Source organism: Acinonyx jubatus, chromosome E1 (assembly GCF_027475565.1).
Source record: "Acinonyx jubatus isolate Ajub_Pintada_27869175 chromosome E1, VMU_Ajub_asm_v1.0, whole genome shotgun sequence".
Taxonomy (NCBI): Eukaryota; Metazoa; Chordata; class Mammalia; order Carnivora; family Felidae; genus Acinonyx; species Acinonyx jubatus.
In genome coordinates, this window is record NC_069397.1 from 22,709,421 (window position 1) to 22,721,503 (window position 12,083).

General features: G+C 42.4%; 1 protein-coding gene and 1 pseudogene across 1 annotated transcript; both read right to left on the minus strand.

Annotated features, from left to right (window-relative positions):
* Nucleotides 1-937: 937 nt before the first annotated feature.
* On the minus strand, nucleotides 938-2,231 carry LOC113592587 (calmodulin-A-like; annotated as a pseudogene).
* A 5,121-nt stretch (nucleotides 2,232-7,352) lies between these two features.
* Nucleotides 7,353-11,418, minus strand: LOC106980413 (C-C motif chemokine 23). The gene is made up of 4 exons (XM_015078410.3): nucleotides 11,273-11,418; nucleotides 8,625-8,672; nucleotides 8,029-8,140; nucleotides 7,353-7,628 (listed from the first exon to the last, which is right to left on the minus strand). Exons 1-4 carry the CDS (start codon nucleotides 11,346-11,348, stop codon nucleotides 7,541-7,543), a joined length of 324 nt encoding a protein of 107 aa, XP_014933896.1. The 5' UTR covers nucleotides 11,349-11,418; the 3' UTR covers nucleotides 7,353-7,540.
* Nucleotides 11,419-12,083: the final 665 nt, after the last annotated feature.

Sequence of the window (12,083 nt, forward strand, 5' to 3'; positions counted from 1 at the left end):
TCCCTGGTAAAGGTTTCTTTTAAAAATTTGTGTGAATGGTGACAGCCTGACACCCATTTTGCTCTAGCACAATATGGTCAATACTAAAGCAACACATGCAGCATGTCACCAGGATGTGTTTCATCATCACCATGGGTCAGGGCCCATGGAAGTACAAGAGGGCCATCCTACTAAGTGGGGCTATGTCTAGACAGTTTATCCTTCACCCATATTTCTGCACAGCATCCTGAAGTGAACCAATTTTAAATGTTTGTTTTCAGTGAACCAGCTATGACAATTTATACTAACATATTGAACTAGAACTTATTTGAATAGATTTATAAATTTTCCTTCCTTCCTTCCTTCCTTCCTTCCTTCCTTCCTTCCTTCCTTCCTTCCTTCCTTCCTTCCTTCCTTCTTCCCTCCCACTCTCCTTTCCCTTAACTTAGGCTTCCTGTTCAGCATGGAGCCCAATTCAGGGCTTGAACTCATGGCCCTAAGATCAGGACCTGAGCTGAGATCCAGAGTTGGATGCTTAATCGACTGAACCACCCAGACACCCTCATTTTTCATTTTTAACACAAATGCCTGACTCTGCTCAGTTGTCAAGCAGCATGTATGAAAAACTGGCCAACCCAATGTATTAATCATTAACAAATGGAACTGCAAGGGCTCCTCCAAGTACTTTCATATTGTTAAGGTAGTACAAGTATTTATATTGTAAAACTGATGGGTAGATTGATCTTCAAAGGACAGGACCACCAACCAATACATGCAGATTTTGTGTGTGTGGACAGAAGATACCTTTGATATTCAGTTTTGCTGTATGGAAACAGAACAAATAAATTAATTTTTTTTTTTTTGGCAAGAGGTAAGTAAAAGATTCATTTTCTTCTAGAGGGGGAAAAGAAGTTGAAAGTAGATCTTCATTTGCAGTCTTCATCTGTATAAATTATTTATTTATTTATTTATTTATTTATATATTTTTAATGTTTATTCTTGAGAGAGAGTGCAAGTAGGGGAGGGGCAGAGAGGGGAACAGAGGATCAGATACTGGGTTCTGTGCTGAAAGCAGAGTCCAATGCAGAGCTTGAACCCACGAACTGTGAGATTGTGACCTGAGGCGAAGTTGGATGCTTAACCGACTGAGCCACCCAGGCACCCTTTTTATTTTTTTATTTTATAGAGAGGGTGCAAGTGGGGGAGAGAGGCAGAGGGAGAGAATCTTAAGCAGGCTCCATACTTAGCATGGAGCCCAACTCGGGGCTCAATCCCAAGACTCTGGGATCATGACCTGAGCCAAAAACAAAGTCAGATGCTCAACCAACTGAGCCGCCCAGGTGCCCCGTACAAAATCTTCATAGTTGTTTGTCCATCTCCATCAGTATATGGCTCTCTGATCATTTCACTGAATTCTTCATCTGTTAGTGTTTCTCTTAAGTTTGTCATGACATGACATAGTTCTGCCACACTGCTGTAACTATTGGCATCCTTGTCAAAGACTCGGAATACCTCATGAATTTCTTCTTTACTGTATGTATCTTTCATTTCTAACCATCAGAGTAAAAAATCCTGGGAAGTCAAGGGTGCTGTTACCATCAGCATCCATCTCATTGATCATATCCTGCAATTTGGGTTCTGTTGGGCTCTGACCCAATGACCTCATGGTGGTTCTAAGTTCCTTTGTTGTGATGGTGCCATCACCGTCTTTGTCAAATAGGGAGAAAGCTTCCTTGAACTCAGCAATCTGTTCTTTGATCAGCTGATCAACCATGGTGAGAGCGGAGGGTGGAAGAGCAGAGGGAGCCAGGGTGGCTGCCCCAGTGCAGGGGCTCTGACAGCAGGGGACGCCCCACTGCTGCTGCTAAGGTGTGGTGTGCACTCAATACTGAGTAAACCGGCTGTGCCTGTGAGGCTGCCAGCACCACTGCCCCTCTCTCTAGGAGATTTTAGGATTTCTTATTTATCCTTTTTAAAAAAATTTTATTACTTTTTGGCACAAGAAGATGATCCAGGCTCATCTTATATTTTGCCCTAGCTCTGGGAACCTGCCATTTCTCCAATGAGCCCTGGATCCCATTAGCGAAGGATGGTTTTGAAAACCCAGGATCTGGGTGCTTACGGTGCTCATTGCTATGGGAAGGGCATTACTTTTAGGTCTGAGCTCTTAGTGGACAAACTAGGAAATATATTGAAGTATATATGTGTAAATGTGTGTATAAACTTGTATCTATTTCTATTATATCAATTTCACACATTTGTAGCAATTTCTACGTCATTGGTCTAGGTAAATGAAAAGCCAAAAATTTATACCAATACATTCAATTCCAAGTCAACACACAGGGTTTATTTTAATCTTCCCTTTTTAAGTTTCTCTCCCTACTTTAGTAGTGAGAAATCTGGCTCCCATTAACCTCACTATGTTTACTTTGAACTGTCCCCTGTATGTGACAAATCTTCTGGCCATACTGGCTGTGTCTTTTGTCCTGGTCATATTGGCCTCAAGCATGTGGGTCATGCCCTCTGCCCCTGCCCTAGCTGAGTCCTCAGGTGAGCCCCTAGTTCACACTAAGAGAATGAATACACGAAGAAAAAAAAAGAGAGAAAAAGGAATGAGCTGTATATTACTTCTAAAATTTACACTGTGGTTCTAAAAGTAAAATAGTAAAAATATAGATGTTTCCATTTGCTATTTTATGCCTTGATGATTTCTATGCAGCTTTAAGTTTTTTTCAACTTTTAAGCACATTTTTTCTAGCTGCTATGCACAACTCCTAAGGTTTTTACTTAAAAAAATTCAACATTGGCTGTCAGACTTTTTTTTTTAGCCATGTTTAAACTTTCCCCAGTTGTATATTTCTTAAAAAAATTTTTTTTAGAGGCGCCTGGGTGGCTCAGGCGGTTAAGTGTCTGACTTCAGCTCAGGTTATGATCTCGCGGCTTGTGAGTTCCAGCCCTGCATCAGGCTCTGTGCTGACAGCTCAGAGCCTGGAGCCTGCTTCAGATTCTGTGTCTCCTCCTCTCTCTGCCCCTCCCATGATCATGCTCTGTCTCTGTCTCTCAGTAATAAATAAATGTTTTAAAAAAATTTAAAAAAAATTTAACGTTTATATTTTAGAGAGACAGAGCACCAGTGGCAGGTGGGGGGGCAGAGCAAGAGGGAGACACAGAACATGAAGCAGGCTCCAAGCTCTTAGCACAGAGCCTGATGTGGGGCTCGAACTCACAGACCGCAAGATCATGACCAGAGCCGAAGTTGGATGCTTACCTGACTGAGCCACCCAGGTGCCCCTACTTGTTTTATAATTAGACAGCTCTGATGAGTTTCATCATAAAAAAAAAAATCAAATATCGACACAAGAACTGGCCCATTTTGTTGTTTGTTCTTTTTTTTTTTTTTAAGCTTATTTATTTATTTTGAGAGGGAGAGGCAGATAGGGAGAGAGAATTCCAAGCAGGCTCCAAGAAGTCAGCACAAAGCCTGATGCGGGGCTCGATCTCATGAAACCGTGAGATCATGACCTGAGTGGAAATTAGCAGTTGGACGCTTAACTGACTGAGCCACCCAGGTGTCCCTGTTGTTAGGTCTTGAGAAGACCATAAAGATTTATTTTTTCAACTCTTTGAAATTATTTTTTGGTTACTAACAAAACATGTACTTTTTATAAAAGTTGCAAACAGTGCTTAAGTGACAAAGTCAGAAGTGAGAATTCTTCAAATTCCCATTCCTCCCTGTAGCATCAGGATTACCTGGGAACTTGTTAGAAACACTGATTTGGGGGTGGGGCATTCCATCCTCCTGAATTAGAATTTCTGGGAATAGGATGAGGAAACTGTTTTAACAAGCCCTCCAGATTATTATTTTGCACGTTAAAGTTTCAGAAGGCCTGATGTGTAGTATAACTTTGTAACTGGTGTGCTTATACAGTTGACCCTTGAACAACGTGAATTTGAACTGTGCAGATCTACTTACATGTGGGTTTTTTTCGGTACTGTACATATTATACATTAAATACAGTTCGGTGCTGTACATATTTTCTATTTCTTATGATTTTTTTAAACAACATTTTCTCTAGCTTACTTTATTATAAGAATACAGTATATGATACATATAACAAACAAAATACGTGTGAATCAACAGTTTATGTTCTCAGTCAGGCTTCGGGTCAGCAGTAGGCTATTGGTAGGAAAGTTTTGTAGAGTCAGAAGTTATACTTGGATGTTTGACTGCATGGAGGTCAGTGTCTCAAGACTTGCATTGTTCAAAGCGTCAGCCTTTGGGCTGCCTGTATGGGGCCTGAGGAGGTCTGAGCCCCAGGCTCGTTGCTCCCAATATCAACAGCCTCATCATTTTAATCCAGTGTTGCATAAAGCTCGGAGATTTAGTGATGATGAATTATATATATGATTCTTGCACACAGATGTCATTGTTTATTCTTATTTTCAATCTTCTCTATATACTGAAATATTTTTGAAGGGCAGGAATCTAGCTTGTTTTGTTCTCGTGGTTTTCCTGATGACTACCACAACGTCGAACATGAAGTAGCCACTCAGTCATTGTTTGAGTGACAATAAACATCTGTTTCAGGAATCCAGAGAAAAGGAGATGGGTGCTCTGGCTGGGATAGTGAGGGAGGGTTTTATGGTGACATCTACACTGAACCTTGCAGGCTGCACTGAGTTTAGCTGGGAAGAGTTGAGAGGAGGGGCAGAGGTGCCACAAGAAAGCAAGGAAGCAAAAAAGGAACATGCTGTTTTTGAGGACTTGTGAAAATAGAGTATGCGAGTTTTATGTAATTGGCCTAGACATAGCATGCCATCGTCCCCTCCAAGACCCCAAAGACCAGAATGACCAGATGCTCGGTTAGAAAGGAACATCTCAGTGTCTATCCCTCATTTCTGTTCAACTGCCATTGTCATGACCCAAAGCCTTGACTAGGAGACACTTGGTCCTAGGCCATCTGTACTGCTCTGTGGGTCTATGCTCTCCATTTCATTCTACTGAGCTAACGACTTGGCCAGCTAGAGAACCCGATGACATCACACACACACTCCTCCTGGGTGCAGCACAGTTTCAACCCAACAACTTTTTGAGATTTTTCAATGAGGATTCACTGAAGCCAAAAAGTTGCTGTTGTGATCATTCAGTCATTGATTTTAGGGCTCAGTGGGCTGGTGTTAACTCAAAGGTGCTGAATCCAAACAGAATACAGTGAAGTGAAGAGAGCAACAGGAGAGATCATAAATGAGTCAAAATATAAGCTGGAACCCTGAGCATCTGTGTTTGCCTCTTCCACCTCCCCAAGTCCCATGGAAATGGCAGAAGAAATATGAAAATGAAAATAAGTTTGTAGTAGCAGAGGAAATCAGAAAAGGTAACATCAGCTGACCGTAAGATGAGACATTTCTGTCCTATATAAAGGACATGTGTCAGCTTGATGGCAAAATAAGGAGGCTGAAAAACTTGTTTCATCATACAGGTGAAGGAGATCATTGACAGAACATCTTCTCAGTGGCACCCTAGGTAACACAAAGGGCAGAGTCAGTGGATGTTGGGAAAAGAAACTACGACTTTGCCAGTCCCCGTTTCAGGACAGATGGGTGTGGGATTTGCCCCAGGATAAAGCTACAAGTACAGTTCTCTAAGTAAAGAGGGATATCTGCTTTGGGAGTCTTCCAGAGAGGACGATGGGCCCAAGAGAGAACTGGGCAGTACCCAGGACAACCTCTGGTCAAAGACAAGAAAGAAGTCCCACTGCCCCACCCCCTAGAAACAAAGCTCTCTGACAACCTCAGTGAAAGCCTGACCAGTCCCACTTCCTCCTCACCCACCCAAGCCAAGGCCCCCCATCATTGGAATCTGCATTAACAACCAGGGAACTAGGGATTTCCACTTAGGTTGAGAAAAGAGAAAGGCATCCCTGAAGGTGTGAAATTTACCAAGGCACAGGTCCACCAACTAACCTGCCTGCCTTTCTTCCTGCAGCTCCTAAAATGGTACCTTGAAGTGAGGTCCTTCCTAGGACCACCTGCATAAGAATCACCTGGAATGCTTGGTTAAATTGGGTACATCTATGCCCTACCTCTTATTCTCCAGTCATCTTCTGTCCACCCCTACTCCCAAATGATGGAGTAAAAGAAACTTTTCTACACTGAAGTCAAACCTTTAAAATGAGCTATTTTAGCAGAGAGGATAAGGAAAGACATAGTGTGAATGTGTATTTGATTGCTTTAGAGTGATAATAACTCCCAGCTTTAATCATTATCTTAGGGGCACCTGGGTGGCTCAGTCAGTTAAGCATCTGACTCTTGGTTTCAGCTCAGGTCATGATCTCATAGTTTATCAGTACGAGTCCCGCATCGGGCTCTGCAGCAACAGTGTGGAGGCTGCTTGGAATTCTCTGTCTTCCTCTCTCTCTGCCCTTCACATGCTTGCTCTCTCTCTCTCTCTCTCAGAAAAATAAATAAACTTAAAAAAATCATTGTCTCAGGTTTCTTCTTCTAATAGTGTTTATTATTACAAAGGATATTTGGTTATCGATTAGTTTTTTTTCCCTATAGCTTTTTATGGCAAATCACCCAAAAAGTAAGCATAGGTTTTAAACTTTTTTGGAATCAAAAACTGTTTTGTTGTTGTTTAGAATTCAGTGTTTTCTTCTGAATTTTGAGACAGTTGACCTAGATTTACTAATTACAAATATAAACATATATGCTTTAATGGATATGAATGTAAAATTGATATTCACTCCAACTTTGAATGTTTGTCTTAATGTCCTTTACCTTTAAAGAGGAAATCTTTTAGGAAGTTATATCTACTGAGAGAAAACATCCAAAATGTAGAAATAAAGCAGGAAAAGGATGACTGCAGACAGCTCCTCCAATGTCATTTGGAACATTGTCCAAAAGGCCCACCCCAGGGTTCCTAAATCTGCAGGGTGAATGTTCTCTTGAGTGATGTTCTACTTACTATTGACGGGGCCCCAGACTTTGTGAAATTACATTAACATGCAAATATTTATCTAACACAGATGTAAATGATTTTTGTCTAGTAGATAAGATAATCCCCCAAATCACAGTTGTATTGTCTTACAGGATATTACCCTGTTTTTCCCTGACTTAACATTTTAGAATGCCATCCCCAGTTAATGATATAAGTCTCTGTTCCACAGATGACCTTTGGCTCCATTTTATGGTTCCCTCATTAAATAGGTTAAGTACATTTTGGACACATATTCAATCTATGTTTGAATGGGTTTGAATGTTTTTAGCTTTTAAAAAATTCTCTTATGTTTCATTTCAAAAAAGAACGCAGAATCCAGTTTTCAGCAATTCCTATAGTTTGTTTTTCCTCTTAAAGTTCAAGGAAAGCTACATTGGATACTCTTTATTAATGCATTGCTTTTTATAACCAGAGCAGAAAGAACAGTAATGGTTGCTTTTTAAAAAAATAGGCCAAGAAAATCCCAGGAGGTAGTTGGGACAGGAGAAGTGGAAATAGGGGTGGCTGGCACCTAGTATCCCTTCTCCTCAAGCAAGCTTCCTTTTTCTCAGGTCTGTATCATTAGTTCGACTTCAGGGACCTCACGCAATTCTGAACTCCCAAATCAAAGGGGTTGGCACAGACACGCTGCCCCTTCTTGGTGAGGAAGCTGGGGAGCAAGGTGGAGAAAAATTACAAACTAAGGGGGGTTCAGCAAATAGGGATGGGGAGCCCCATCCTCCCTGGCCCTGGGATCCCTCACTCAGCCCAGCCTGTCCTTTTCTTTCTCTGCTGCAGGGGCTCAGGGCACTTCCTCTCTGAGACCCTGCGTCTGCTGAGGTGCCTTAGTGACTCATGGGAGTCTCCTTGGGCAGCCTTTCTTCTGTTCTCTCCTTCTGTCTCCAGCCTCCCTCTTCAGGAACATCTCATACCTGATGCCCTGCAGGATCCTAATTAGGACACGTGCCTATCATGACCTGGCAGGATCCATAGGGTGGGTGGGACTTTTCTAGATACCTGTCCATCAGGCCCTCCCCTCCCAAGACATGGCTGGTGAGCTTGGTGCTTACATGACACCTGGCTGGGAGCACCCGCTGCTTGTTTCATAGTAATCTTCCATGAATCCACATCGGATTTTCCGTGGAGTGTAGTGGGTGCAGCAGTCAGAGGGACGGTGAAAGCCTGCAGCAAGGGGAAAGGGTCATTTAGGGACTGGGTCTCTTTTTGAGGAAGACTAGATCCTTTTCCCCTTTCCTCCAAAGTCCTGGGGAGGGTGAGAAGGCACAGGACTTCAAAGGGAACCTTCTCTTCCTCGGCCAGCACTTGCTTCCCTCTCCTCGGGGCTGAGCTATGTGTCTGGGGGCACCCAGGCAGGGCCACAGCAGGGCCATGATCATTTCTGAAAGAAGAGGAAACTTCTGATGCCTGCAGGAGGCATTAGAGAGCACCTGCTGTCCCAGGGGATCCAACTCAGGAGACAGCTGGGCGGAATAGAGGTCACCCCTAAAATTCTATCCCGATCTTCCTTGGGATGTTCGCCACCTTCAGGATCTTTCCCCCCTTTCCCCCAACCCCCACCTCATAAATGAGGTGTTTTGAAGCCACCGGGCAGACCTGTGCAGCTGCTGCTTTTAAACATAAGCTATAATATAACATATACTTTTACCTTGCAGATGTATCGAAGTTTCATGCGGACGTATTGCCGCCACGGGTTCTATTTGGGAGAAACAAGGGAAGAGAAGTCACAGAGGCAGCATTGCCTCAGTATCTCCACCAGTCTCATTCCTCAGCCCCATCCCCTGGTAGGGAGGTGATGATGCTGGACCACTGGACACTGTCTGTGTTCTAGGTCTGCCTCAGGGCCCATTGTCTCTCTTAGGGCCCTGAGATGTTTCAGGAAACTCTTGAAATTGTTTGGGATGTGAAATCATCCTGTTGACTTTGAAATACAAAAAGCAAACCGAGGGGCACCTGGGTGGCTCTTTCGGTTAAGCGGCCGACTTCGGCTCAGGTCATGATCTCGCGGTCTTTGAGTTCGAGCCCCGCGTTGGGCTCTGTGCTGACAGCTCAGAGCCTGGAGCCTGTTTCAGATTCTGTGTCTCCCTCTCTCTGACCCTCCCCCGTTCATGCTCTGTCTCTCTCTGTCTCAAAAATAAATAAACGTTAAAAAAAATTTCAAAAAGCAAACCGTAAATCCCAAATGAATAAATCAGTTGAATTAGCTACATAATGTGATACAGCCCACAATACTTTCTGTACATTTCCGGAATCCACAGGGCTCAGGAAACAGAAACATTTTTTATTAACTGATTTGGTGGCACAGTGCCACCCAGGGTGAAGAGAAGCTATTTATAATCTTTATTTATTCCATTAGCATAAATATTTGTATGTGTTTGCTGCAAAAGTACTACTATGTTTGAAGTACACTTCCCCAGCTCTGCCAGGGATGTTAAGTAATGTCCAGGCATATGTTGCCTTTTAAAAAATGATACTTATTGCATTGCAAATGTGAAATATACATAATAAACATTTATAATTTTAAGCATTTTTAAAAGTGCACAGTTCAGTGGCATTAAGCATATTCACATATTGTGCAACCATGACCGCAATCCATCCACAGAATGGTTTTCATCTTGCAAAACTGAAACTCCTTACTATGAAGCAATAACTCCCATTTTTCCTCCCCTTGAGCCCCAGGCCACTACCATTCTTTCTGTTCCTGAATTTGACTACTTTGAGTACCTCGTATGAGTGGAGTCATACAGTATTTGTCCTTTTGTAACTGGTATATCTCACTTAACATAATGTCTTCAATGTTCATCCATTTTTTAGCCTTTATAAGGCTGAATAATGTTTCGTTGTATGTATATACCCCATTAAAAAAATCTCTTCATTTGTTGACGGACACTTGGGCTGCTCTTACCTTTTGACTGTAATGAATAATGCTGTTATTAGCATGGGTTTACACATATCTCTTCATGTACCTGCTTCCAGTTCTTTTGGGTATAATTTCAGAGTGGGATTGCTACATCATATTCTATTACTACTTAATTTATTTTTAATTTAAAAGTTTATTTATTTTGAGGAGAGAGCATGTGAGGAGGGAGGTGCAGAGAGAGAGAGAGAGAGAGAGAGAGAGAGAGGGAGAGAAAGAGAGGGAGAGAAAGACCGAGAGAGAGAGAGAGAGACAGACAGACAATCCCAAGCAAGTTTCATGCTGTCAGTGCAGAGCCCGACTGGGGGCTCAATCTCATGAACCGTGAGATCATGACCTGAGCCAAAACCAACAATTGGATACTCAACCAACTGAGCCACCCAGGTGCCCCTATATTACCTTTTTAAAAATGGAATAGTTCTGCATTCCAAAACACATCCAGCGCCAAAGTTTTTGATTAAGGATTGTGGACCTGCATTTTGCTAACTAGTCAAACCCAACCACACTTTTAGCTTATTTCTTATATAGTTACATATGAATTCTATTCAAGGAGGCATGCACTGAGGCATGCATGAATTCTATTTAAGGAGGTATACTTGATATGTTTGCTATGAGGTGTGTGGTGCTTGCAAAATAAAATCTTCAGTGGCCTTCTCTTTCCATAGCAGCCTCCTAACTAGCTCAGACCCTCATTCTACCACTTAATAGTTGTGTAATCTTGAGCAAGTTGTCTAAATTTCTTATGCCTCAGTTTTCTCAACTGTAAAATCAAAATGATGATAATAATATATGCAAAACTATACAAGTTGTCGATAGTCTACCCCACAGGGTTGTTAGGGGGATCTAATGTATTAAGTCCATAAGACACTTAGAACAGTGCCTGCTTGCATATAGGAAGCATTAGATAGTTATTTGTTAAATACATAGAATGGTTAGGTGACTTGGGTGAGTCACTTTCCTGGCTTGTCCCATTTCCTCTTCAAAATGATAGTTTTACACTAGATGGTATGTAATCCTTCTAACATTGTAGAATTCTATGCTTCTTTCTACAAATTTACAATTTTACTACACTTCTTTTGATTTAGCACTTAACCACCCTAGTTCAGCGAAGAGAAGGTATCAAATAATTCTGGTCATGAAAAGGGAGAGGATTATTTCCCTTAGGGGGACCAGTCATTTGTACAGTTTTTCCCAGAGACCAAAGGCCGCAGAGGGAGGTCCACACCCTACTGCTGCTGCTTTTAAACAAGTGGCAAATTCACATCTGCGTCTGGGACAGGGAGCAGTCACAGGAGGACAAAGGTGTCCTTTTGTGTCTCCTCTCCAGATTGCAAGTTACTATGGAGCCTATCACCAGTGAGAAGGCTCACTGAACTCACCATGAAGGGCCTGGACCTGGGCTCCAAAGGCAGTAGCAACAATGAGGAAGGGGAGGGCAGCTGCGAAGACCTTCATTTTCCCAGTGGAAGGTGAAGCTGCTCTGGGGACTCCTGGCACTGTGCTCTCTGATTCCCTGGGATCCCAGTTCTGCTCTTGTATTTATAAGAGAGGAGGACCAGGAAGTCACAGGGCAGAGGGTCAGAATTCTATTCTTTGGTTATACAATAGGCAACATGCTATTTCTGAAAAACGGAACAAGGCTGAGAATGCAATAGGAAGTAGAGGGCAAAGGTGCCTTCATGCTTTCCCAACTGCCCAGTGGATACAGGCACAGAGAGTGACTATTTCATGAAGGACTCTTCCTCCAGGAAATTCATTTCATCCTTGATGTTGCAGTGTTTTCCTCAGGAGTTAAGTACCTTCAAGTGCACAAATAGTTGGTAAAACTGGTCATGAGATTCCTTATGCAGACTCCTGATCCTTGACCCTTCTCTTTGTTTCATGCCCCATATCCAAGCCATTCATAAACACAGTTGATTCTACTTTCAAAAACATATCCAGAATCTCATTATTCCTCAGCACCTCCTCTCTCTCCACCTGGTCCAGGCTACCCTTGTCTCTCACAGAGATTCTTGCAAAAGCTTCCAACTTGTCTCTTTAATGACTTTGTGCCCTTCAGGTCATTCTCAGCGATGCAGCTGTAGTGACCCTGTTAAAATATCAATCAACTCTGGTATCCTGTTCAAAACCCTCCAATGGCTTTAAAAAAAAGTGTTTATTTACTTTTGAGAGAGAGAGAGAGAAAGAGGC

What these genes read in the sequence shown, in the direction of transcription:
- LOC106980413 (XM_015078410.3), bottom strand. Translation starts at nt 11,348, where the DNA reads ATGAAGGTCTTCGCAGCTGCCCTCCCCTTCCTCATTGTTGCTACTGCC. An exon ending in CCAGGTCCAGGCCCTTCATG is followed by an intron (nt 8,673 to 11,272) that starts GTGAGTTCAGTG and finishes TCTCCCAAATAG; the next exon opens with AACCCGTGGCGGCAATACGT. An exon ending in TGCTCCCAGCCAGGTGTCAT is followed by an intron (nt 7,629 to 8,028) that starts GTAAGCACCAAG and finishes CTTGCTCCCCAG; the next exon opens with CTTCCTCACCAAGAAGGGGC.